Below are 27,981 nucleotides of genomic sequence, written 5' to 3'. Positions count from 1 at the left end.
CTCCTACAACGCGAGAGTCACATGGGTAACGTGACCCCTTAGGGGCAGCGATGTTTTCGGCCGGCCAAACAACCCAAGGACGCAAGTAGACGTAGCGGTCTGCGCATGCGCAGTACCGTCGCCCCTAGTTCTTGCGTACGCAAGCCGCTTGCGTCCCCTAAACTAAAACTTTGGGGACGCAAGTGTTGGGGTCACGGTACTGCACATGCGCAGAGTGTGGGGGTTCAGGGTAACGTGCCCGGACCTGGCTATCTAAGATGTAAGGAGACATATAGCTCGTCCCCACTCCGCCACGCACGCAAAAGGGCGCCGCGGTGGGTTCGCTTAAAGTTTTAGGCTCGCTGAGTCACCGGCAAGGCGTAGAGACGACTCCAGCCGTGGTAACAACGAATGGGGGTTTATTCCCTGTTATGTACAAAATGGGGAGTACGGCACTAGGGTGGCAGTCGCAGACTACGGGTGAAATCTTCTGGGAAGTCTGCTCCGCCACGCTGGCTCTTCCGAGCAGGTTCGCCACACGAAAAGAAGCCGCCTTGCTCAGAGGGGCACGGGGCTAAGTGGGTCCGCACGTCTGACAGCCAAGAGCACCGAAAGTCAATCTGTCGGGCGAAGGCCCCCCATAGAAGGGCCCCCGCGTACCTCCGATGCTGAAGGAGAGAGAAGCCGAAGAGAGGGCCCGCTCCTCAGGCACTGTTCTTAGGCGTGGCTCACGTTACGCCGTGCACCGCGCGCGCAAGCAGCGGGCTCCGCGTCGCGCCGGCTCCAGCGGCCGCGAGGAATGTACGCTATCCAAAATAAGGCTGGAACTGCGTGTCCCCAACGATCGCGAGAGTGAATGGCCCAAGTCGGGTGTGAGCAGGAGATAGGGGTCCAAAAGGGGCGCCCACATCCCCCCCCCTCCTGAAGACTTGGGCCGGGGACGCACCACTCTTGTGCGACACAAATCGACACAGGCGACGCGCTACCATGGAAATGCAATCCTAGGCCCTTAAGTGTGGCCAAAAGAAAACTATCGACCTCGCAATGGACGAAATGATCGAGACTGGGGCAATCCACTGATCTAATAGTCCATGGGGTTCTCCGGTATTGCTGGTCCCGAAAAAAGACGGCTCCTCTCGTCTTTGCGTGGACTACCGCCGACTCAATGATGTCACTCGGAAGGATGCTTACCCTATGCCGAGCATCGACTCAATCGTGGCGAGCCTAGGTGGTGCACATTATTTTACCACTCTGTATGCTAGCCGCGGTTACCTGCAAGTGCAGATGGAGCCAAGGGATGTGGAGAAAACCGCTTTCACCTCGCATAGAGGCTTGTACGAGTTCACTTGCATGCCCTTTGGCTGCTCGGACGCTGCAGCGACTTTCCATAGATTGATGGACATAGTTCTGGGAAGGGCAAAATGGCAATACGCCCAAGCCTACTTAGACGATACATTGTCCTCTTCTCTCGCACCTTTGAGGCACACCTCCACTACTTGGAGGACATCCTCGAAAGGCTGCACTCTGAACCCGAAGAAAGCTCAGATCGCAGAGATCCGCGTCTGACTGCTGGGCTTAGCGAGGACGAAGTCCGAGCTATCCTCGAGTGCCCAACGCCGGCGAACATACAGGCCCTCAGACGCTTTTTGGGCATGGTGAATTACTACCGCCAATTTGTGCCCAACTGCGCCGCTCTACAGGCTCCCTTGACCTCGTTGTTGAGGAAGTCTACAAGCTGGAGCTGGGGTCGATCCGGAGCAAGGTGCTGCCTTCAGAGCTTTCTCTAAAGCTCTTGTGGACACAGCCGAGCTGAAGCTGCCCGACCTGAACAAGGAGTTCGTAGTCCAAGCTGACGCGAGCAACCTGGGAATAGGTGCGGTGCTGTTCCAAGAACATGAGGAAGTTCTTCGGCCAGTGGCCTTTTCCAGCCAGTCGTTGACGCCCGCAGAGCGTAACTACTCCGTGACCGAACGTGAGTGTATAGCGATAGTGTTCGCTCCGTGTAAGTTCGATCACTACGTTGACGGAGTGCCTTTTGTTATTGAAACAGATCACATGGCGCTCACCTGGCTGAAGCGCTTGTGCGAGCCCTCAGGCTGCCACGTGCACTGGGCATTGACATTACAGCGCTACAACTTTGTTGTTCGCTATCGGAAGGGGAGCACAAATGTGGTGGCCGACGCCCTGTCGCGCACCCCCATTTCAGACTCGGACACTTTTAACCGGCACCCCTCCGAGACAACGCTTCCGAACGAAGCCGGAGCCCTTCCAATGGCGCGAACGGAGCGAGTTCAGGCGCCAATGAGGCCTGTAAGCCGCCGTCGCCGGGCGAAAGCGCGTACCTGCTGGACCCTGTAACGTCCATGGGTATTGCATTTAGCAGACAGAAGCTGCTGAAAGCTCAGCGGAACGACCCATTTTGTCAGCAAATCACTGAAGAGCTAGAAAAAGAGCACAGCCCCGAAATGGAGCAAGGTGGCAACGCCGATGGGCGCAAATTCGTATTTCTGTTGGCACTGGGTATGGGTGCGACGCAGCTGGTATTATTGCGGGCACGTTGGATTCGTATCTGCTGAATGCTGACGGAGTGCTCCTGCGCTATATCCCATCTGAAGAGGCTCCTTATGAATCCTTTTAGTGATTCCCCGCAGTCTACGAAGGGCCACTTTGAGCTATTTCCGTGACTCGAGGTTGGCCGGACACGCGAGTGGCCGTAAGAGTTATCCGCTTCGCGACCTGGCCAGGCATGAAGCGAGATGTACTTCATTATATATTCTCGCTCATGCCGTGTGTGCCAAAGTGTGAAGCCCCGTGGCGGCAAAACCCCGGCCTCATGCAGCCGATCGACAGCCAGCTACCCTGGCAAATCGCGGCCTGTCACGTTATGAAACCTTTCCCGAGAAACCGGCAAGGTCACACATTCCTGCTGGCCGTCACAGATCATTTCACGAAGTGGGTAGAACTTTTTCACCTTCGGAAGCTAACGGCATGCGTCATATGGGACAAGTTACTCGAGGTATTCATTAGCTTTGGTTTTCCGGCGGAGTTGATCACTGACAACGCGTCCTATTTTATGGCCAAGGTCTTCGTCGATGTCTGGGCAGCCTTTGGCACAAAGCACCGCAAAACAACGACTGATCACCATCAGGCCAATCCCACCGAGCGGATGAACCGATTTGTGAAGCCCTTGCTCGCGGCCTTTGCCCGGCAGCAAAGGGACTGGTACGCCTGTCTCTGCGAGATAGGTTTCTCTTTGCGCACATCGGTGAACTGCTCGGCTGGGTACACGCCCACTCTTCTGTAGCGCTGCGGGGGGCATTGCACTGACATCAGTTTCCACCGCCGGGCCACTTCGGTGGTCCCAGTTTCGTGCTCGGCCGAATTGGGCGACTGTGCACGCCCACCTGGCGTACAGGTCAAGAGCACGGTCAGAAAGCTACCACGCGCCTCGCTCCGTTTCTCCAACGAGGGCTGCTGTTGCGTCGGTTTGCCGGAAAGGAGCGGGCGGTATGTTGCCGTCGTTCCAAGTGCACCGGGGTTCAAGGGACAACAACGCTGGCGGCGGCGGGCGATAGGCCCGTGCGGCCAGAATGTCACCCTGAATACGCTTCGCTTCAGCGGCCAAATCGTCCCGGTCGTGGAACCAGCCGTTTCGAAGGTAAGCGGCAAAGGTTGGATGGGCTTGCCGAATCGGGGTCTGCTCCGACGTCATGCTGAAACCTAGTTGGGCGCCAGATATGTGGGGGTTCAGGCTAACGTGCCCAGACCCGGCTAGCTATAGGTTTAAGGAGACACGCGTAGCTCGTCCCCACTCCGCAGCGCACGCAAACGGGCGCCGCGGCGGGTTCGCCGACTCACCGGCAAGGCGTAGAGACGACTCCAGCCGTGGTACCAACGAATGGGGGTTTATTCCCTGTTATGTACAAAATGCGCGTACAATACAGGAGTACGGCACTAGGGTGGCAGTCGCAGACTACGGGTGAACGCTCCCGGCCGGGAAGTCTGCTTCGCCACACAGAAAGGTGCCGCCTTGCTCAGAGGGGCGCGGGACCAAAGTGGCCCCGCCCCGCACGTCCGACAGCCAAGAGCACCGAAAGTCAATCTGTCGGGCGAAGGCCCCCGCGTATCTCCGATGAAGGAGAGAGAAACCGAAGAGAGGACGAGAGGGGCCCGCTCCTCAGGCACTGTTCTTACGCGTGGCTCACGTTACGCCGTGCGCCGCGCGCGCAAGCAGCAGGCTCCGCGTTGCGCCGGCTCCAAGGCCGCGGGGAATGTACGCTATCCAAAATAAGGCTGGAACTGCATGTCCTCAGCGATCGCGAGGACGAATGGCCCAAGTCACGTGTGAACAGGAGATAGGGGTCCAAAAGGGGTCCCCACTAGACCGGTCTGCGCATGCTCAGTACCATGGACCCAAGCACTAGTGCGCCCCAATGCTTGTGTCCCCTAGCTTAAGCGGAAGCTTTAGCTCGGGACCAACTCCGACGCGGCCTATTCAAATACATGTAAAACGCAAAAAACGTTTTTCTGAGGTAACCCCTGGACCTATTTTAATGAAATTTGTTGCATCTGAGAGAGAAAGTTAAATTCTAGTGACTGTTGGCAGCGGAATTTTGAGTTAGGTCCTGAATCTTGTTAAAAAGATTTTCAAAAATTTTAAAGTTAGAGAAAATAGAAGCACGAAGTTCAAGATTCATAGCTCTGCATAAAAAACGCATATCACGGTTCTGTAAACGAAATCCATTAGATCATTGAAAGCGGACAAATTCGATACGTCATTTTATATCTTACGTGAATTTGTTACGTTGTTTACAAGGGTTCTGCAAAAGCTGTATCTCCATATTACCAATTTTTTTTTTTAGATTCCTCTGTAACCAACCAATTTCATCCTCTTTAGATGTACTATTAGATGCAATTCACGGAATTGTATTATCAATTTTCGTTGCTCAGTTACAGAGTGTTAAACTTGATAGTTTCGTTTCTTCAAAATTTTCGATATTTGCCAATATTTAATAAAAAATTGACGACCTAAATAAAAAATCCGAAACCAACAGTCACTAGATTTTAAGTTTTTCTTTTAAATACAACAAACCTTGTCAAATTTGATGCAGTGGTTGTCGAGATAAATGAATTCTTCTTTTACATGTATTTAGATAGGAGCACCCGAGCTAAAGCTTCCTCTTAATCTAAAACTCTCCAATGTATCTATTCTTGATGCGTGGGTGCTCTGCTCATGCATCTATCACCCTGTGCTGCAACCGTAATGTGCATTATGGCGAACAGTATGCAAAAGACCCTGGCATATGTCTGTAAAATGTACGCAGCATGTCCATGTAAAGGCCCTCGCGGACATGCAATGGATGTCCGCAGGACATTCAATTCAATTCAATTCAGTCTTTATTTTTCTCTTGAACAGAGAAGGAGACAGGACTAAAAGCTCGTAAGCTTGACAGAGGTCCTGCCCCCTTTATCAACTCGGCAGTACAGTACACAGGCAGAGATTATCGATTGTCCAAATAAACACTGAAACTAAATAACAAGACACTTTGTAAAAGGCAGCGCTATGCATTGCAGCACAAACATAGGCATTAGAAAAACAAATAATTGGTCATGGGGAAACGGAAAAATTAATAACAGGTATAGGTTTAAACTGAGTGCAGTATTACGTAATCTTGTTAAGAAAATATAGCTTAATAACATCACTTGAATGCTGAAAGGGGTCAAATAAGTCTCTGTTCAATTTATTTAATAATACTGGAACAGTATAAGAAAGAGACTGCTCGGTATAATATGCCCTAGGCGTCGGCACTAACCAAATTTCTTTATGTCTAGTCTGCAGGATATGCGTGTTTTTCTGAAGTTTTGCCAGATAATTAATATAATGTTCATCACCTTGTGAAGAGCGTTTATAGATCATTAAAAGTCTATAATTGTGTAAACTATAGATTGGCAGGATTTCATATTTTAAAAACAAATCATGTGTGGGGGAACAATAAGGAGCACAAGCAATGCATCTTACAGCTCTTTTTTGAAGAAGGTGAAGCTTGGATAAATTTGTGACACCCGTAGTGCCCCAAACGGTACAACAATATTGCAAAAGAGAAAGTGCGACTAAATGGTCATGTGAGGGACGTTTGCAGGACGTATTCGACACATCCCTAGGATATCGATGTCCTAGCAGTGGATGTAGATAGGATATCCATAGGACGCAATCCTTGTCGCTAGGCATATGGGTACAGCATTACAGAAATGGGGCACAATTGCATGGTCTGTGTAATCTGTTACTAAATGCTCGCTATACAGGCATCACAGGGAAACACACAAGAGCTGGTAGGGCACTGAAGAATTATATCTGGAATAGTTTGCCACACTAGTGCAATGACAGCATTATTTGGTATGGTAATGGGCACAAGAACAAATAACCTGCATTACAAAAGTCCCGCTGCTTGGTGTGCTTCAACAAATCCAAGTCCCCATAACACTGAAAGTAAGTTTAAATTAAGCAGTTACATTGTACGATTGTTCTCTCCTTGGCACACATTTCAAGAGCACATTAAGTGAGGCCCTGTAAAATAAGAACTGCGGAAACGCATAATGTCGCACAACAGCAGCCGCCCGCCTCCTTGCTGTTGACGCGAGCTATAATGTTCACGAATTTAAAAGCAGCAGACATGCATAGAAAGCGGGTGAAACACCACCTATCCAGCGCTTCCGAGCCATGCAACAGGCACCACATGCAAGAGTGAGCGATTGCAGCGCCGCCGCTCCTTTCACTACCGCCAACATCAGGTGCCTTTATGCGTCGCTGCCTCCGCACACTGCACTGCCCCTGTAGTTAACTGTATCCATGCATATACGTCAACCCTCCGGCTATCCTAGCCACCCTACTCCAGCATGGACGCGGCGCCCGTGAGAAGGGGAAACGGCATTTGGTTTGAAATTTTAGCTCTTTCTGTGCGAAGTACAAAGGGCCGCCGCCGTCGGCACCAGTACAACCTATCACCGACAAGTGCCGACACCAAAGCAGGCCTCTCCGAGGCCTGCTGGCTGTGCTCGCCTGCAAGAAGTGCAGGTTGTTAGCACGGGTGCGTGGTAGCAGCTCAGAACAAATACTTCCTTATCGCTACACTATACTTGCCCCGGAAAATAGACATTAGGTTTACCTGCTCAAAAGCCAATGACAAATACATTGAGTTGACAGTATCGAATGCTGGATCCGATGGGGCGTACTCTTAGCTCCCCATTCCCACTCCTTATTTACAGCTCACTTATGTCATACACATTATCTTTATAGGCACCGTCGTATCTTGTACGGATTCGAAAAGCCGACGTTTGGTTTCGCCTCACGCGATTGACCTAGGCTGCGATGTCAGCGCAGTCGTTGAATGGACGCCAAGCATACAGAAGACCAAAACAAGGCGATTTTATGCAATGATGAATTTAATCAAAGAAAAGTAACTATATGTGAAAAGCACTTATGCACACTTTTGTCTTCACTGTCAGAGCTTCCGGCACTTTCTTGAAAGTGGCTTCTGTCCAAAGAACATATAGGAATCGTGCCTGTCTGTGATGCTAAATGCATGGTTTGCAAGCAGAGGCCTCATAAAATGCAATGCAATGAGTTCCATGAACTTTTGCTGTTGCCTCTTGGCACCGTCTTTGTACTGCAGTAGCTCGGGTGCACACAGAGCTGGAACTGCATCTGCCACCAAGCTAGTCGAGGGTTTCTCAAGATCCGGATTTTCCTTGAGGGCTCATTCAGCATATGTGCGTAAGACGTCCAGGGCAAAAAGCAGCTGTTGAGAGGGATACATGAGTCCAACACAGTCCTGGAAGCGGGTGAATGCCTGCAGTGGCTGGTTTGTCAGTGGCTTGGTTTATATTGCCACACAGTTCTCGCAGTTCATTTTCTCACTGATTGTTCAGGCAACATAGCCAGCAACATAGACAGTTGCTGAAACCTGAAGAGTAGGCATATACAAAGGCAAAACAGTAGTCTTCAGCCTTTCGAGCACCACGAAAGCTGCTTGGTGCACAAGACACCTTTGCCACATAACTGTCTGCTCGTTATGGGCAACATTTGAAAGCACATCCAACGCAACTATTCCAATTTTTAGCACTTTCTGAAGCCCTGAAAGAGCAGCACACACATCAAGTGCATCATTGCATCCAGCTGACCTTCTCAGTGTTCCGAACAGAGACTCTATCGGATTGCTGTTAAATTTTCGAGTCAATACGGATCCAAAACTTTCAACCGTCAGCAGGTACTTGACACAGCCCACACTTCAGTGGGTGGTGGTCAATAATGCCTCATAAGTTCCCTTCGTCAAAAACTCATGAGGATGGGCACACCTTTTCTTCAAGACATCCAAATGCCTTGGAATTGTGGCCTCCAGCCATTCAAGTCGTTCATCGTCTGTACTCTTATACTGCTTGACATCTGGAAACCTCTGACGAATATGTTGAACTGTATTGCAGGTGTCATGGAGGACAAACCAGCGATAGACATTCTTCACGAATGTGATCATCAAGCTTGCAGTCGTGAATGACATATGGCAGGTGTGACCAGCTTGTTCTTGAAGGTGTTGCAAAACAGCTATTACAGGAGGGGCAAGACTTGGATTGCCCTTGTAACATTCATCTTCATGATGTTGTTCAGATAAACGTGTTTTCAGCTTAGATAGCGCAATGGCTTCACACTCAAGTTCTTCTGAAGTTCGTAAACGTCTTTGAGGTAGGACGACAAAATTTCTATTTTTGGTCCTAGGTTGTGTGCCAAGAACTGAGAGTGTACATTTTTTAGCACATAGCAGGGGTCGAAGCTTATGAACAGGGGCCTGCTGGGGTCACACGGATGCTCAGTTCGCAAAGTCAAAATGCCGTTTCCCAGAATCTTCATGGCGTGCACATTAACCTCGTGTTTGTCAGCAATCAGTCTCACAATTTGAAAACCAAAGGATTCTACTTTCTTCATGATGAACATCAATTCGTGAAATTGAGTCCCAGACAAACCCTTCATAAAAAAATACCCAACGAGAATCCTGTATGAAGTTGATAGTCCACTTATGACAAAACAAAGAAGAGAGTTTGCCAGGACGAGACCACTGCTAGCATGAGACAAACTAACATTTGTTTGGCCGACAAAACAGTCTTGCTGCTTGTTGTACTGCAGCTTTTCTTTAATGAGCATCACATCAACAATGAGAGAACATGCCCTGGATTGTGGTGCCTTGGGGTTCTCAAGCTTTGTCTTAAGGCAAGCTTCGAACAGTCCAGTGAATCCTGTTTCATTGTTCTGTATCCCAATAGAGGCACACACCTTACTTCTGCTAGGGAGTTTAAAAAGTTCCTGGCCTCTCATGTGTTCATTGGCTCTTGTGGACAGATGCCTCAAAACAACACATTGATACGCTGTTTCTTTGGACCATGTTGGTCTTTTTCTCTTGAAATTTCTTACTTGGTCAAGTAAAAGCAATGCAGAAGGCAGATTTTTTATAGCTTTTTCCCACATGTAGGAAAGCTCTGTGGGGACGTAGTCCTCCTTAAGTTGTTTTAACTCTTGCTTATACTTGTCCACCGTCTGCATCAGCCACAGAATTTGAGTTCTTAAACCTCTTCCTTTCCTTTTCCATTTTGCTTTTTCTGTAATTAGCAGGCTTGATGGTGCCCTGCTGTCAATCTGGATGCCTCTATCATTCTTATCTTCAACATCACTTTGGTTGGCAGATCTGTCTACAGTAGGCATTGTGTCCATTAACACATCTTCCACGTAAAGTGGTTTGACTGAACTTGATGATGGCAGCAAGAGTTGCCGATGCTCCCACAACTGAAATATCTGTTGGTAGCGAATGCGTTAAACAAGCTTGTTTCTCTATGCTTTCTGTGCCCCTCCCCTGTGTTGCCTGTGGTTGTAAATGATGAGGGTACTCTTCAAATACAGATGCTACAGTACTTTTTCTCAGCCGAGGTCTGTTCTTTTCAATGAAATCTTTGTTTTTGAAGTGCCTGCTGTAAACTTTTGAAGAGCATGACCTGTCGTTCGGTGTCCAACCATCTCGCTGAATCACAGCCAAGCCACTTCTCCCTCAGTTCAAAGTCTGATGGAACTTCATGAAAGGAAAGTCCCAGAGCATTCTTGTCGGACTTGCATAAAGGCACGCAGCAGTATGCTACGTTGGAGACAACGAGTCGTGTTCACACAAGAAGCACACATTGACACAAGGGTTACTGCCACACACGTTTCACAGCATCAAAACATGTCGGCGCAAAATGCCAGGAGGCAAATGGGGTCAAACCAACCCTGTCTGTGTGGCACCACCACACGGCTGCCAAGGGCGTGGCAGAATCGGACACGCGACGGTGGTGGCGAAGCTTACTGCTGCCGGGCACTGAAAGTATAGAGGAGGCGCTGACTGCACTTGCCAGCTGAAAATGGCCAGACCTGGCGAGGGGCCCTTTAAAGCAGTATTAGTTGTATTAGCTCTGTGGTTGGCTGGTTGAGCCGTGCGCCACCAGGTTGCTCATGCAGGCCACTTAAGGCGGCCCCACATTCAGCTTTTCTCCAGAGTTTTCTGGCATTTTGTCACTCGGCGTCATTCGGCGTTGATGCTGAGGGTGGCACGCTCAAGGGGCAATTTCGCCGCCGCTGTACGAAGTGGCTCATTGAGCGCAGATCAAACATCACTGGTCCGCATGCCGCTCATGTGGATGGATGCTCCCTCTGACGCTGTTCATGCGACAATGCCGAGAGATGCAACGCCAGAAAACGCCAGTAAAAGCGCTGAATGTGGGGCAGCCTGAAAGCTCGCAATGCACGCTGCTGGGGTAGCTGCCGCTGGGGGTCGACGGCTAGTCAGCTAGCGGGGAGGTTGGAGAGGCTTCGTGCGCTGGCTCCAAGACACTGGAAGCAGACGAAACGACATCATGCAGAGCAAGTGAAGGTGGAGCTTAGCATTGATCACTCCAAGACACCGGAAGTAGAAGACGCAACGTCCCATGACGCAGAGCCAGTGAAGGCAGAGCTTAGCCTTGATCGCTCGGCGAACAAGTTGTGGAGGAAAAGCATGGCTAGGGAGGAGGGTAACTTATAATTGTCCGTAGCTCTCTTAAATGAGATGCTTCACTTTAATTGTGGCATGAATCTTTTAGTGTAGCTGTGCACCCTATGCGTCTGCAAAATTTGACCGAATTATTTCAGGGACCCTTTATCTTACACCATGAAAATCAGTGTTAACCTTTCAGGCTCCTGCTGGAGCCTGTGAGGTTTTTTGAATAAATAAATAAATAAATAAATAAATAAATAAATAAATAAATAAATAAATAAATAAATATCAGTCTTTCTTTACTGTTCCTTTTCTGTGCTGTTTTCAGTCTTAAATGTGCACAAACTAGCCCAACAGCAGCTCTCAAGTTTATTTATATAATGAAAGTCAGAGACAAGTTGCCATATTTTCCTAATACTTTTCTTCTGTGCAGCATGGTCGACGACACGAAGGCCTGGTAAGGAGCAATGCCCCAAGTTTCAAGCAAGCACTCATCCCATCATTCTGTGTGTATGCTTTTTAGTGCTGAACCCCTTGATGATGATGATGATGAACCTCTGTCATGGCTCGCACCCACTAAGGGGAATAGGCCAAGAATCGAACAGCAGGAGGTAGCTAAAGGAAATTATTTGTGAACCCCTTAACAGTTATGGTTAACATGATCCCGAATGAGGTAGAGGTGTGCCTTGAGGGGGTAGAGGGGGAGAGCGAAAATGTTCTGCCTGCTACAGGCGTCACACACAACTTTCTCCTAGTTTTATCTCCGAAAGTGGGGCACTCCTTGTGCCCATTTTGCTCAAGGAGTGTGGTCTTAAAGACAGCAGTCCTAAACATTGGATTCAGGAGAGAGGAGGTTCTGCAGCAGAAAAAAACTTTTTTCTTCGTGGCCTCTCTATCCACACGTTAAATGTGGTTGCAAGCAGCAAGGTCAGGCTGAGCATTTCTGATCGACAGAGGATATCATCAGTAGTGCACATTCTGTGTGCCACTGGTGACAGGCACAAAGCAAGGGCTGGTTGCTTTCCAGAGAATGATAAAGTCATCATTCTTTCAACAAAGAAAAGTGTGCAGTTGCTTCAGACAGCTTCTTGCATGCTTGATTTTTCCTTCAATCAAGTTTTTTACTCTCTGCTCTCGTAATCACTATGTGCCTGTCATAGGTATATGCGCCTAGGGGGGGTGACGACGCAGATGAACTTGTGTTCACTTTTGAAAATGCCTCGACATCGGCCGTGAACAAAGACCCTTGAAAATTTCTGTAATCTCACTAGTCACGACGGCCCGTCAGCTTGCACCTCTTGAAATGGGCTCTCTTGTCTGCTCACCCTATTCATGCCCACGAGCCGGTGTGTCCCCTGCATGGGAGGCGAAATGTGCGAGTAAATTGCTCTAAGATTGACTACTGCAAATACTGTAATCCGAAATAGGCCCTCTGTACTCTTTGGCTTTTCACTCTGTGGTTTTACCACTTCTGTTCTCTTCATTGCACCCCCCCCCCCCTTTCTTGCCAATGTTGCTTATGTGTCAGCTATCACCAGTAAAGCCAGCACAATTCTTTCAACAAGAACCAATGTAGTCACTTTTCCCACAATCAGACGCGAGCTGACATGGATGCGCAGTTAGCCACACCTTTTGCCTATTTGTTCTTGGCGCAGTGGTCAAGACATTCTGTGCAAGTAAGAGGGGATCGCCCCTATCACACCCCCTCCCTTCGGACTGCCACTAGCCCTCAACTTGCTTTTATGTTCAACCTTTCCTTTTCATCCATGTCATTCTTTCTCGGCCCGCCTCCTCAAACTTTCTGTTCCGTGGAAAAGGGAGGGGACGGGAGCCGTCAGAAAATTTCCCCGAGAGGTTTTCACCCCCCAAATTCCTGCATTTGCCCCCTGGCTACAGCAATGAGTAGGAGTATTAGCACCATGACACTGACAAAAGTAAACGTGCAGCTCACAATATGAAAATATCAATATTTATTATCTGAAACACTGTGGTACAGCCAACTTCTGTTTCGAACCTCAGATAATTTAAACCAATTTGTACATATATTTCACCAAGACCAAATTAATGAAAGTTGACTGCATATGGTGAATAACAGTAAAAACATCCACCAAATGCTGAGCTACTACTCATGGCCTAGTCCTCAAATGATGAACACTCAGGACATCGCCTTTAAAGCTGCCAATATGTCTGCAGCCTTCTGAAGAGTTGAGTCATCCTAGAAAAAAAAAAAAAAAAATATAAGTAAAGGGGTTGCCATGTGTCAAATGAAAATTAAAAGGTTACAATGGCAGTTAAATGTATAGGAATGTACAAGAATTCCAAAAAATCCTTACACCATCAGCTCAACAAAAATCTTTTTATTTGCTAATATCACATGGCCACACCAATACTGAATTGGTCACAAGGCACTGAAATTTACAAGTAGTCGTTCCAGCATTCACTTAGTGTTAGGTCAGAGGACCGCCACTTCACTCCTCTGCCAGCAGCATTAAGTATACTTTCCCCATGTAGAGGGAAAGAGCAAATGTGAAAAAACCTAAGGTGCCACATTTCCACGTAAAATTCTGCGAATAAAAATCATTAATCAGATAATGCGAAACCTCCCCATAGAACAGCCAGCATGGGTTAGCAGTGATGTACTATGGCAGAATAGCAATGTACCAGTCAATGTTCACTCAAAAGAAAAAAGAAAGAAGCTAGACTACTGATGTAGACTGCATCTTCTAGCTTCAGTGCAGAAATAGTACACAGGATTGAATTTAGAAGCACCTAAAAACAAGTGTGTTACTGGGAAAGTTGCAGACCAGCCCGATACACCATAAAACAAAGAATTTACCCAATAAAGATATATGTTGTCGGATGTCTAGGAATCTAGGCTTAAAGTAAGCATTACTTCAAGAAAATGACCAAATGTTGAGAAAAAAAACATGCAAATAATAAATTGATGCAGCTTGTTACACATTACAGGTGATGTGACACTTTTTATACCACATAGCTGTCTTTGCAGAGTGCTCCTAGTGGTTAAGTCAATAAGCACTACCGCCACATCAAGTGATTGGCTGCATCGTGCATTACTTTGTGTGGTCTTCACTATCACTTGCAAGTTATGAAACAGGTTTCTTACAATGGCCCACATACTAATGATACAGTGTGCAGTTCTGGGCTTATTGCACTGCCAAGCCAGAGGGCAGAGTATCAAATCCTGGTTGCGGTGGCCGCATTTCGATAGGGTGAAATGCAAGAACACCCATGTAACGTGCATTGAGTGCATGTTAAGGAAACCCAGGTGGTCAACATTAATCCGGAATCCCCGCTACGGTGTGCTTCATAATCATATCTTGGTTTTGGCAAGTAGAACCCTTGATTTTTTAGATTTTTTTTCCAGGGCTTATCCAGTGACAGCTTTTGTCGTGGTAATGTGTATAGTGGTCCCAATGTTATGCCGACACTGTCACAGTGTACGCTGCAGTGGAAGAGAAATTGCAATAATAATATCTTTAAGCGTATCCGCAGAGCATTACCTGCAGAGCATTACCTGCAGCAATCAGATCATCAGCAGCAGATGGCTCTTCACTGTCTTAGATGTCAGTTGTTGCAAAGTTAACAGAAGTTGTAAATTTTGAACATGGTAAATAAACCTGCTTAGCCACTAGACAATACTGTCATGAACTTCTAAGCCTAATATTATTTCTGCACTTGTAGCATGGAGCCTGCAGCGTTGCTCAAAACACCACATGCTCAAGTTCCTGAAATCCCCGCCACTTTTATGCACCTTTAAATGCAATGGATATCAACTGGATTTTTTTTGATGTCACAAATAAGCAGTACCTTCAGCAGAAGCAAAAGCAGAAAAATTTCATCACCGATTCAACGGGTTGCATTCAACAATAACAATATCAGACACATTCCACACCATTTATTATAGGTTTTGCAAGACCCCTTAACATAGAATGTCTCACAAATTTGAATGATGAAGCAAGAAACTACCAAATGCTCACCATTACAAAATCATGCAAACAAAGTGACCCTTGCAGTTTGTTGCATATCAGTATCTCTCAAGCAATTCGCTGATATTAAGAGAAATTATTTCACCATAGCATTTCTTTCTTGCAAAAAAAAAATTGTCAAGTGAGTCTTGTACGAGTGTAGTTGTCAACAATTAAATGTTACCCAAGTGTCTTTGCAATGCCCCTCTTTTGCATAACTCCCTAGTGTGCTCAAAGCAGTGATGGTGCAACATGATATCCTACCCAACTATATAGTTACCTTTTTTTTTCCGGTTTCCTACGTAAGACCTGCTATTCTAGTTTTGGCATGTGCAAATGTACAAGTCAACTAACTGCAGCAGAGGTAGACTGCATTGGCTGGCTCTTCCCTGGCTCATTGTGTTATTGACCCTTGTGTCTTTGCTTTGATCGCACTGGGCATGCAACCTTGCCATTCTGCATGCAAGCATGGATCCCATACAACACCTAAAAGTGAAGCAAATGATGGCTGACGGGTTTTGCCCCACATGATGATGCATGAAAGGGTAGACAAAAAGCCAAACATTAGCAATGACAGCATTGTTCGTTATCATTATCTTATCATTATCGTTACAATTATCTACAATTAACCCATGGCCCTCAGTCCACAGCAGCTGCGGAGCACCTGACCAAGGCGGCGGTCAGGCCTGTAACACAGCAGAGGGTGCCAAGAATCTCTGGGTCCAGACAGGCCGCCAATGGAAACTGACCCTGTCAACCTTTAACAGCCAAACTCTCTCGAATGAGGCTAGCTTAGCAGGACTCTATGAGGAACTATCAGACATTGTTTGGGATATTATCGGCCTTAGTGAGATTAGAACTGGTAAGGCTTTTACATTGCTAAATAACGGCCATGTCCTCTGCTATAGAGGTCTCCCCGATAAGAAGCAATATGGGGTAGGATTCCTAATCCATAAGGACATAGCGGGCAACATTGACAAATTGTACAGCATTAATGAGAGGGTAGCAGTAGCCGTAATCAAACTTAATGAGAGGTATAGATTAAAGGTAGTACAAGCCTACGCTCCAACATCCAGCCACGACGATGAGGAAGTAGATCAATATTATGAAGATGTTGAATTAGCAATGAGAGAAGTGCAAACTCGGCATTCAGTAGTAATGGGTGACTTCAATGCAAAAGTGGAGAAAAATTAGGCGGGTGAACAGGCAATTGGCAACTATGGCGTCAATTCTAGAAACGCTACAGGAGAGATGCTAGTAGAATTCGCACAAAGGAATAAGCTGAGAATAATGAACACCTTCTTCAGGAAACGTAGCAACAGAAAGTGGACCTGGAAAAGCCCCAATGGTGAAACAAGAAATGAAATTGATTTCATACTTTCTGCCAATCCCAGCATAGTGCGGGATGTAGAAGTTATAGGTAGGGTAAAGTGCAGTGATCATAGGTTAGTGAGGACTAGGATTCACCTCAATTTCAACAGAAAAAGAGTAAAATTGGTCAAGAAAAAACAGGTCAACTTAGAGGCAGTAAGGGTAAAAGCAGACAAATTTAGGCTGGTACTTGCAAAAAAATATGCAGCCTTAGAACAATGATGATGATGATGATGATGATGATGACATAGAGGTAATGAATGAAACCACAAAGTGGCTGGCTTCAGAGGCAGCAATTGAAGTGGGAGGCAAAGCACCAAGGAAACCAGTAGGCAAGCTGTCCCAAGTAACAAAGGACCTAATAAAGAAACAATAAAGAATGAAAGTGTCCAACTCAAGAGATAAGATAGAATTCGCGGAACTGTCAAAAGTGATCAACAAGGCGAAAATAAGTGATATTCAAAATCATAACGTGAGAAAGACTGAAGAAGCTGTAAAAAATGGACGCAGCCTGAAATCAGTGAGAAGAAAACATGGCATATGACAAACCAAGATGTATGCACTGAAAGATAAGCAGGGTAATATTATCAGCAATCTCGAAGGTATAATAAAGCAGCGAAAGAATTCTATACTGACCTGTACAGTACCCAGAGGACTCAGGAGTACTCGATTAGAAAAAAACAATGAACAGGATACGGAAACTCCTCCTATAACTAGAGATGAGGTCAGAAGGGCCTTGCAAGACATGAAATGGGGAAAAGCAGCAGGAGAAGATGGAATAACAGTCTATTTAATCAAAGATGGAGGAGATAATAATACTAGAAAAACTGACGGCTCTCTATACGAAGTGTCTATCGACTGTAAGAGTCCCAGAAAACTGGAAGAATGCAAACATTATACTAATTCACAACAAGGGAGACGTTAAAGAACTGAAATACTATAGGTCCATTAGCTTACTCTTAGTATTATATAAAATATTTACCAAAATAACATCCAATAGAATAAGGGCAACATTGGACTTTAGTCAACCAAAGGAATAGGCCCGCGTCGGGAAGGGTACTCTACAATGGATCATATCCATGTCATGAATCAGGTGATCGAGAAATCCGCAGAGTACAATCAGCCTCTCTATATCGCTTTCATAGATTACGAAAAGGCATTTGATTCAGTCGAGATACCAGCAGTCATAGAGGCATTGCATAATTAAGGAGTACAGACCGCTTACGTAAATACCCTGAAAAATATCTAGAGAGAGACCTTCATTCTACACAAGAAAAGTAGGAAGATACCTATAAAGAAAGGGGTCAGACAAGGAGGCACACTCTCTCTAATGATATTCACTGCATGCTTGTAAGAAGTATTCAAGCTATTAAACTGGGAAGGTTTAGGAGTAAGGATCGACGGCGAATACCTCAACAACCTTCGATTTGCCGATGACATTGTTCTATTCAGCAACACTGCAGATGAGTTACAACAAATGATTGAGGACTTTAACAGGGAGAGTGTAAGAGTGGGGTTGAAGATCAATATGAAGAAGATAAAGATGAGGCTCAATTGCCTGACAAGGGAACAAGAGTTCAGGATTGCCAGTCAGCCTCTTGAGTCTCGGAAGGAGTACGCTTACCTAAGTCAATTACTCACAGGGGACCCTGATCATGAGAAGGAAATTCACAGAATAAAAATGGGTTGGATCGCATACAGCAGACATTGCCAGCTTCCGACTGGAAGCTTGCCATTATCACTGAAAAAGAAGGTGTACAATCAGTGCATTTTACCGGTGCTGACATATGAGGCAGAGATTTGGAGACTGACAAAGAAGCTTGAGAACAAGCTAAGGACCGTGCAAAGAGCGATGGAACAAAGAATGCTAGGCATAACTTTAGGAGACAGAAAGAGAGCGGTTTGGATCAGAGAGCAAACGGGTATAGACAATATTCTAATTGACATTAAGAGAAAAAAATGGCGCTGGGCATGTCATGTAATACGCAGATTAGATAACCATTGGACCATTAGGGTGGCAGAATGGGTACCAAGAGAAGGGAAGCACAGTGTCTGTGTGAGGACAGCAGACTAGATGGTGCGACAAAATTAGGAAATTGGCAGGTGCTAGTTTGAATCGGTTGGCGCAGGACAGGGGTAATTGGAGACCGCAGGGGAGGCCTTCGTCCTGCAGTAGACATAAAATAGGCTGATGATGATGATGCACTGTTCACTGTGGAGGAGGCAGCACAACTTGAGCAGGCAACTATTGCTTAAGACAAGAAATTCAAAACTGAAATCCTTGTTGCACTTTCTGATCTAGTAACACACACAACTTGTGTATACAGCACTGAAAGACAACAGCACTTCTGAGGACATTTTTGTTCTTGACAGCCAGTAATGACATTTAAAGAAGTCCAGTCAGTAGCCACCATTCTTTGTGTACAATTTACTTAATGTCTTTTTATTAGTCATTTATTCAAGAAACAGCAGAAAGGCAGGCCCGAGGTTGACTCCTCTAGCTTACTACTATGCTCCGGGTGAAAGTATGGGGAAAGAGAATAATGGCAGGTGACGATGAGGACAGAGGGTACAAATAAATACAGACACCTTGCCACATGATTATATCACAGCAGCGAGTCAAGTCCCTTGCTGAGCAGTAATGGAAGCAATACATGAACTGCTCTGAAACTGGATTTATTAGACTGGCCAAGATCCCAGTAAGAAATCTTCACTTTGACTGCCACTAAACTGTACACTCCTTGCTACGTGTAGGAGAATAATATTCAACTCGTATTTCTGACAGCACTGTAATAACTGTGCAGGTTTTGTCATCAGTCTACTTTATGTCCACGTCTCAACCATCAATCTCCAGTTATTCCTACCTTGCATTGGCTAATTCCATCATGTTCCTGTAAGTTTTCCGATCTTATCACACCATCTTATCAGCCATCCTCAACTTTGTTTCCCTTCCTTAAGCAGCAATTCTATTACTCTAACATGCCACTGGTTAGCTGCACTACATATTACATGACCTGCACAGATCACATAGTACAGATCACATAGTAAATGTTATGTCTGAAAATTATTATACTGATGTATGCCACGAAAACAGCTGAAAATTCAAACAAAAGCCTGCATGCCCTTCTTGTCCAAGAATCCTTTCAGCCTGTCAACGATATGATATCCAACAGTGGTACTTCTGTGTCACAAGCTCGGAGAATGCAAAACTGCTTCTGGAAGTGTGCCGTGAAACAAGAAAAGGAGACAAAAGAAAGGAGGCTGTGGTTGTGGGTCATGGCAAAAAAAAGAGGTAAATTCTTGTCTCCAGTATAGAAGAAGGCAGGGAAGGAACGTCACTTCCGGATGCTGGCCAAGGCAACAGGAAAGAGCTTCTGCAGCAGGGTAGGTAGCTCTCCTTATCACCGCATGTTCTCCAAACATTTCATTTGATTTTATCTCTGCTGCTCCTTAACTCTTTTTAAAGGTTCTTGCAACAGAACGCTCCCTGGATGGCACTTTACAGCTGCTAAAGTAACTGAAATTGACAACATGGTCTGCTATAGTTCAACTATAACACTATCAGCTACACCCACCTATTTGCTCTCAAATTCATACCCCCATCTTCCTTTCTGTCAATGTCACGCTTATCATTTTTCGTTCCAACAGGAAAATGACTGCAGGTTGCCAAGATCCAAGTTTTTCCAGTTCTGCCATTATTATCAAGAGGATGGCATGTGTAGGTGTAAATACAGGAGATCCCCAAACCTGTCTCACCCCACATAGTCACAATGCCACTGAAAACGTAACACATCTTATGTAAAGCACCCTGTCTCACCTCATTCTCCCAGCAAAACAGACCTATCTCACTCACCCCTTAAAAAAATATTCTGGCTATGTCACTGAATGCTTGTAAGGTACTGTCAGCATTGAACAACTCCAGGCTGTTTCTATGCAACAAATAAAACAGAAGAAAGCTTTCCAGCCCTTACTTTTCCACTTCCGAGAGAACTAAGTGACTCACCGTCGCACAACCACTGCTTCTCCCGAGTATACTCATTTTGTGTTTTCAATGCACTCCCTTCTCCTCCCAGGGCAACTCATTCAAAATATAACATTGCATACCCATTGTAACATCTAAACACATAACTTTAAGGTAAATTTATGACAGAAGATGGAGCAGATGTCTCGATGCTCTGTCACTCTGTCTCAGCAGGACAGCCATGGTGAGCCTAGTGTTAGATCCAACATGTTGACAAAAAAATTTATGAACTGTTAATTTCTGAATTGAAGGAAAGCAACGATGAACCAGCTTCTATGTACCATGAAATGTCCGAGGAACCAACATGCAAACGAAACCTGGCAGGAGCTGAGGAGCAGTTGGGGAAAAAAACAAAGAAAAGGCAGTCAAAGAGTTCCCACTTAAAAATTGTGCAGAAACCATCGATGATGATCGTCAATGTAAGTGAATAGCCCAAACAAATGCAAAAATGAGCGAATTAACAAATGAGCAAACAAAAGAGAGAGTGAGAGAGCCAGCTAGGGAGAGAGTGAATGAACATTATCCTTTCCAAGTCCAACCACCAACCTACCACAACATGTCCAGAAAAACCAAAGACAGCTATTCTTTTTAAAAGCATTGTGTTACTCCTATATATATATATATATACACAATAATTATCATTCAGTTCCAGATAATTTTTTTTTACTGTACCCGCAATATTGCACTTTTTTACAGATATTTTAAGAATTCAGTTGCTCAGTGAGAAAACACACACGCTCTTCATTCCCTTGATACATACCTTGATAAAACAGAACCGTATCAAATTTTGGGCAAGCTGCTTGTTGTCTGCACCATAGAAGGCACTGGGAGGAATGCCCTGCAGCTTCTGGAATAGAATTCGTTTTACTATGCTGCATGTGTCTAGATTTTACAGTGTACACAGTCCTTTATGAAAGGGAAAGCACGAATGTGTGGCTTGTGCTCTGTAGCAGCTGCTTAGAGCACCAGCAAGTGGCAGCAAGAAGAAGTACGCCCGCTTTTCACACCATCAATTGGCGGCCAGAATAACCAGGCATGGCAAATAGGCAAGCACCTGCTGGAATTAGCTGGACACCCCACTGTATGACTGTTGCACAAGGAGTGAGGCCTGCAGCACTATGTCTGCTGCTAGCAAACCATGCTGGGTACACAAGCACACTGGAAACATGGAAGTGCCAACATGCCCCCGGTAGTTATTAGATACTCCCAGCATATATTAATGCATAAGCATTCTAGAGCTACTTCCCTCGGAACTCTGTCTGTAACACGATGAAAAAATTCTGGGGTTCTTATGTGCCAAAACCATGACCTAATTATAAGGCACACCGCTGTAGGAGACTGTGGATTAACTGTCACCACCTAGGGTTTTTTAATGTGCACCCAATGCATGGTACATGGGCGTTTTCGTATTTCGCTCATCAAAAGCCGTTGTGGCTGGGATTTGATCCTGCAATCATATGCTTAGCAGCATAACGGCACAACCGCTAAGCCACCATGGCAGGTGACATGATGCACTCCATGCATAGGCATACATGGGGTGCTATGGAGGTATATACAGGGTGATCGTTTTTAAGTTTTATGGAATTTTTAAAAATAGCTCATTGCAGATAACATAATTGTAGTCCTTGCACTGGATTAATCAGAGAGGCAGACCTTACTTGCACAACAAATTGAAACACATATTCAACTAATTAACAAATGTTCATTAATTAACTTAATTACTTCACGGCACACATTGCAATTTATGAATTATAGGCAGTCAGTTTGCAAGGCGTATTCACTTGGAATGAATTTCTAGAATTACGCCAGTTTGGAGATATGCGCCACACAACTCGCCGTAAGAATGCGCTGTTGTTCCACTTAACAAAACGCTCTTTTATGCATCGAAGCACAAAAGTAACTGGAACTGGACCGCCCATGTATTTAATCTCACACTTTGAGAGATAATAATGTAGCAGCGTGACTATCACCTCCAGAGCAGGCAAAGAAGATGGGATCACGTGCAGGTAGCACAAGAATAGAACATGCTAGCGCACTCAACCTGAACAGCCATGGTGTCAGCCGCTCCCGAGATCCCGCTGCACTATGGCTGGCCAGCCTAAATAAACTGTGGCTATGGTGGCTACCTCTTCGTGCCGCCTCCCACAAACTGGTGACCCGGACGAATGAGCCCAGCCATGCCAGCGTCAGTGCACCGACTCTACCAAGGCGAGTGAAGTGGCCTCACACAGACCGGCAGATGTCCCACAGTTGTAGGGTGTTTGGGAATACTACATCGACATGTTGGACATCTGATTCATCCAGCTGGACAGCCACTTCCTTCCCAACAAGGTTCCAGGCTCCGTTTGCCACCTCCTGGCTCCAACTTCTACGACGACTTGCGTCCATGCTCACACTGTCACCTCAAGTTCTCAGTCACAACCGCTATCGCCATTTTAAGTGTTGCATCATTCTGTGTCTAGTCGTCCCACATCGCCTGCGTCCACCTGTGCCGATCGTCAGCATGCACCATCCCCAGCATCAGACCTCTACTCAGTTCGTGAGACTCTTCACTAGCTCAAAAATAGCTGTGCGACGACTCTTTCCAAGGAATTCACTGGGCCAAATGTAAGTGCTTTTGGCTATTCTACAGCCTGCCGCTCTCCTTCCTTGGACATTCCCGCTCTGCTGTCCGCTTTCTGTTCAGGGGCATCTCACTCATCCCCGACACAGAGGCTTTCCCGGCTCCACTAGGCGCAAATTTCACTCTCGCAGGCAAGGCAATGCCATAAGCATAACCTTCGCAATGCATTCAGTGACCACTACAATTCTGGTGCTATCAGCATTTGAGATTTCACCGCAAGCAGCAGCAGGCGAGCCTTCCTATGTTCTGTGCTCACACCTTCCGTAGATGCATGGCCTACTAAAGTTTTGCAGGAGCAGCTTTGCCATCTGATTTCTCCGGCTCGAGAATCACTTCTACGTCAACATGAGTGACCAACACTTTCGCTATGTCCACACAAGTATGGAGCTGCCAGACGGTCTCCAGACTTCTACAGGCCTGGACATCTACGAGAACCCGTGGCAGGTCGCGATTTTGAACGATGGTATCACTATGGCTGTGCCTCACTCATAACCTGCACTGCCGGTGCTGCTTGGCACATCTCTCACGGATTGCGTGAACCCGACACTACCAACGACGACACCATCTGCACACTTCACCACTGAACTTTATTTCAATCGTGCTTCGCACTAGGAGGGGGGCCCTGTAGCGGTGCGACTATCACCTCCAAAGCAGGCGAAGAAGATGGGCTCACGTGCAGGTAGTACGAGAATAGAGCACACTTGAGCGGCCACGGAGTCGGCCGCCCCCCCCCAAGATCCCGCTGCACCATGGCTGGCCAGCCTATACAAACTGCGGCTACAGCGGCTACCTCTTCAGGCCACCTCTCACAATATACCTAAACTGGCGTCATCCTGGAAATTAATTTCAATTGGATACGTCTTGCAAGCTCACCAGCTACAATTTGCAAATTGCAATGTGTGCCATAAAGTAATTCATTAAGAAGTTAATTAGTGAAAATTTGTTAATCAGTTTATGTGTTTTGATTTCACATGCTAATAATGTCCGCCTCTTCGAATAATCCAGCTCAATGACAAGAATTATGCTATCTGCCACATGAGATTTTTTTTAAATTCCATAAACCTTTAAAATTAAAGATTAACTTGACTTATGGGATTTTACGTGCCAAATTCACTTCCTGATTATGAGGCACGCCATAGTGGGGGACTCCGGAAATTTTATAAGCCTTGAATATGATCACCCTGTATGAGAATGTCTTCTGACTACGCATGACTATTGAAGTTTATGATTATGACTACATATAGTGAGTACTGAAGAGGTATAAGAGTAACTGAGGTGAATGTAAGACTAATAAGATAAATTATAATAAGATGAATTAGATGAGTGGCTAAACACAACATCAATTAATCGAGGGTAAATAAGAATAGTGAGGCTAATTAAAACTGACATGTTACATTATACAACTAATCAAGAATAATTAAGGGCACTTAGATTAGTTAAGCCTAATGAAGTAATCTTAGTAATTACTTATACAAATGTATTCATCATATATTTAATTAAGCCAATTTAATTAAGCAAATGACACCATTGTATAGATAGTTAAACATAATTAGTTATTCTGCTAATTAGGCTTAATTACCACAGCCAAAGCTTGACCCGAGTGCATTGCTCTCTCCTAAACCGCTCCGAATCAGGTGAAGTTTATTCACACAACGCCGGAAAGTGGAGAGCCAGAGCTGTGTGCTGCAAGAAAATGCAAGAAACCAATTAACTAGCGGGCGTATGTTGGTATTTCCATGTTTCCAGTGCGCTGGTGTAGCGCAGTTTGTTTGCAACAGACGCCACGCTGCAGGCCTCGCCCGCTCCTTGCGCATCCATCTGGCATGGGAGGGAGTCCAGCAAGTGCTTGCCTATCAACCATATCTGGCTATTCTGGCTGCCAATAGATGTTGCCACAAGCGGATGTGCTTCCTCTTGCTTACACTTGCTGGCGCTCTAAGCAGCCTCTGCAGAGCACAGGCCACACATTCGCATGTTCCCTGTCACAAAGGACTACCAAGTACATAGAGACAATTTTATGCCTAATATAAACCATGTAAAAGGAGTAAACATTTGGTCACACAATTGTGTCCAAGTCACAGAAATATGCAATTTTGTGTCAGACGGCACACATTAATATTAATGTAGGAATAACATAATCAGCCATGCTTAAAGTACACAAGACTTGTTGCTGGGATAGCTGGTCAATTATGCTGAAGGAAAGATGCAGCACAGCACAGACAAGGATGAACAAAGAGAACAGAGGTGGACTGGCGCCAGTCTGTGTTTACAGTTTTGCAGTTTCTGTAACACGCCGATTCTGACGCAATTGGTCAAAGAGAATAGAAGCTTTGATAAAAAAAATTTGCTGAATTTGTCAATATGAAATTAATGTATGCAACAATCTAAATATTGTGCACAATTGGCACAATGCATAGGCATTAAAGGAGTACTAACACAATATTTTTTTAATTAGATAGCTGCTGACTACATAGTGGTGGTATGAAGGCTCAAACATTTTTATAATGCACAACTAACTGTGAATTATAGCAATTTTAAATGCAACAAATTTTGAACATGAGCCAGATGTAGTGCAGCTGCAGGCTATTGACCAGAGGTCCTCAACAAGTCGCAAAACTCCAGGGCTGTGATCACGCGATACCACTGACACAGGGGGTAGGGCAGTGGCCAAAGCCGCGCTATGATTGTCTTGCAAAAAGCTATTGGTGGGATAATTGGGGAGAGAAAGTGAGAAGTGGAGAGCCTTTTCGAACCTTTTCTGCCGTCTTTTGCCTCACGAACCGTGAATGAGAATTGGGTTCTTTTTAAGCAAAAGATATTGAAATTAGTCCACAAGTATGTGCAGCTAATCTCTATACCCAATGATAACTGTATCAAAAATGTGAAAATACTATACTACACCAATTAAAGTACCCTGTAATATGCAGGAATGCAGCAATGATAGCGCGAATGTTCACATGAAAGCCTTTTTGTTAGAAAGAAGAAAAAAAATATGATGCACCATACTGACCTTTGTCCTAGACAACCACTTTGCAAAAAGGTAATCTTTTGGCTCATTGCCCTCCAACTTCAGTTTTGATGCTTGAAAGAGATAAATACGTATTACATGTTTGTCTGTGCACAAGGAATCCAACTTGAAAAAGTCACCCTGAGGCTTTTTGTGCACATTAACAGCTGCACAACTTTTTCTTCTGCTTATGTAGTGAAAGAAGTCCGACAAAAAAAAAATGAATGATATCTTGAAAAGTTACACATTCTCCAAAGGAACACCATAAACAACATAATGCAGCACAGCAAAACATCAGGTGCCACAATTTTTATCACTAACATAAGTCCATTTGCTCACTAATACGATGCAAATGGTTCACAGAATGTGAATCACTGCTCTTTCTAAGTCTTGGGTCAGGGTAACCAGTTCTACATGTGAAAAGCAAACTTGGTCTTGCCATTTTTGGCGAGTAGCTGGTTGCGATTTCTTGGGCGTGTTTCGTTTTGGGCGTTTTTTTATTTAATCTAGAAATAAATGGCTGCAAACACTGCAAAGAAATTAATTTGGTGGGGGAGCAGTGGCAAGGGACAGAAAGAACAAAATAAAAAGCTTTTACATGTCTGCAAGCAATAAGGTTACTCAAGGGATACTTTTCATCTAATATAGGCCAAAATCTAGGCATACACTGAATGCACACAACCTATGTTCTCATAAATGATGAATTAGTGCTCAAAAACATATCTACTTTTAAACCACAATGCAGCACAAATTGAAGGACAAGAGAGGACCACAGCACAAGCACTGGCTATCAGCAGAACTTCTTTCAAAGAAGCATGCTTTGTAAAACTTTCTTGCTGTGCATGTTCTAAAATTAATCATACACAATAGGAAACAACACGCAGAAGCAAAGAGAACAGAACAGAACAAACTGAATCAACCACATGGTGGAAAAACAAGCATCAGTGGACACACTACAGTTAGAATATATGGTCAAACTTGCCAACCTGTGAACATTAGAATTTGTAAAATCCCACAGACACGACCCTAGGGGGGTATTCAGATTTCCTTTTTTTACACTGCCCTGGGTGCACACCTCTTGTAGGATAAATATGCATTTTAATACAATGATTTACCTTTAGACGCAGCATTGACAGCAAACTGACAAGCAGCACATGGTTTTTCACATAACAGTGACTTTTGCAGTGACTGATATTGCCGATTTTACCTGGCATAGGAACTTGTCTGACTAAATCTGCATGAAGCAAGTATGCCTCTGTTAGAATAAAAACAGGAACAGCGCAACACAGGACGAGCGAGTAAAGAGCACAGGACAGAGCGCTGCCTATCCAGTGCTCTTTACTCGCTCGTCCTGTGTTGGGCTGTTCCTGTTTTTATTCTAAAGATGAACCAACCAGCCCCACTGAACACAATGCCTCTGTTGTCCTTTGATCCACCTGAAGAATATCAGAGAACACCTTCAGAGGCGGAAGAGTGCAAACTTTCCCGAATTGAATTTTTCATAAAATTTTTCACATATTGTAGCATGCTTTACAAGGAACCTGCCCTACAGCAGTTTCCCACTTTTTCCCACAGTTTCCATTTTAGATTGAGAAATTCGATTAGTTCAGTGAATTCCTTGCATCACATGAACGACCTGGGTATGTGTGGTTTGAACATCTTTTTGCCAATGCGACGTCCGACGCTGGACGTGGGAGACAGATGCTGACGCCGGATTTTCTGCGACACTGGCTCGTTAACACTATTGCATTAAAACCAAGTTTTCAGCTTAATATTTTTTATTATATTCCATCTTGATGTTCCAGTTCCAGGCATAAGCCCCCTGTAATATTTTTCATCTCTTGCATAAACCCGATTATTTTGTATACCCAACCATCACCCAATCCTGAAATAGCCCTGTGATGGAGTTGCAATGTGTGAAAATAAAGTATGGATAACAAATATGCCACTCC

At 45.2% G+C, this 27,981-nt stretch overlaps 2 protein-coding genes across 5 annotated transcripts in view; one reads left to right on the top strand and one right to left on the bottom strand.

Annotated features, from left to right (window-relative positions):
• The first annotated feature begins 1,400 nt into the window (after positions 1-1,400).
• Positions 1,401-3,283, top strand: LOC140218487 (uncharacterized). Its single transcript, XM_072288206.1, has 4 exons — positions 1,401-1,629; positions 1,784-1,951; positions 2,030-2,289; positions 2,819-3,283. The coding sequence occupies exons 1-4, from the start codon at positions 1,401-1,403 to the stop codon at positions 3,281-3,283; spliced, it is 1,122 nt and encodes a 373-aa protein (XP_072144307.1).
• A 9,685-nt stretch (positions 3,284-12,968) lies between these two features.
• Kyat (Kynurenine aminotransferase) overlaps positions 12,969-27,981 on the bottom strand; it is a 123,603-nt gene continuing 108,590 nt past the window's right edge. For 3 of the 4 annotated variants that reach the window (XM_050194587.3, XM_050194588.3, XM_055063002.2), the window contains 3 exons: positions 26,033-26,103; positions 21,160-21,246; positions 12,969-13,236 (listed from right to left, as the gene is read on the bottom strand). In XM_050194587.3, coding sequence (XP_050050544.2) covers positions 13,177-13,236; positions 21,160-21,246; positions 26,033-26,103 — 218 coding nt within the window. In that variant the 3' untranslated portion in view covers positions 12,969-13,176. The remainder of the gene's footprint in view (positions 13,237-21,159; positions 21,247-26,032; positions 26,104-27,981) is intronic. The other variant, XM_055063001.2, reaches the window with a different exon arrangement.

This window comes from Dermacentor andersoni, chromosome 1, assembly GCF_023375885.2.
Source record: "Dermacentor andersoni chromosome 1, qqDerAnde1_hic_scaffold, whole genome shotgun sequence".
Classification (NCBI taxonomy): domain Eukaryota; kingdom Metazoa; phylum Arthropoda; class Arachnida; order Ixodida; family Ixodidae; genus Dermacentor; species Dermacentor andersoni.
Note: the sequence above shows the minus strand (reverse complement) of the source record. Positions and strands in the feature narration are given on the sequence as shown.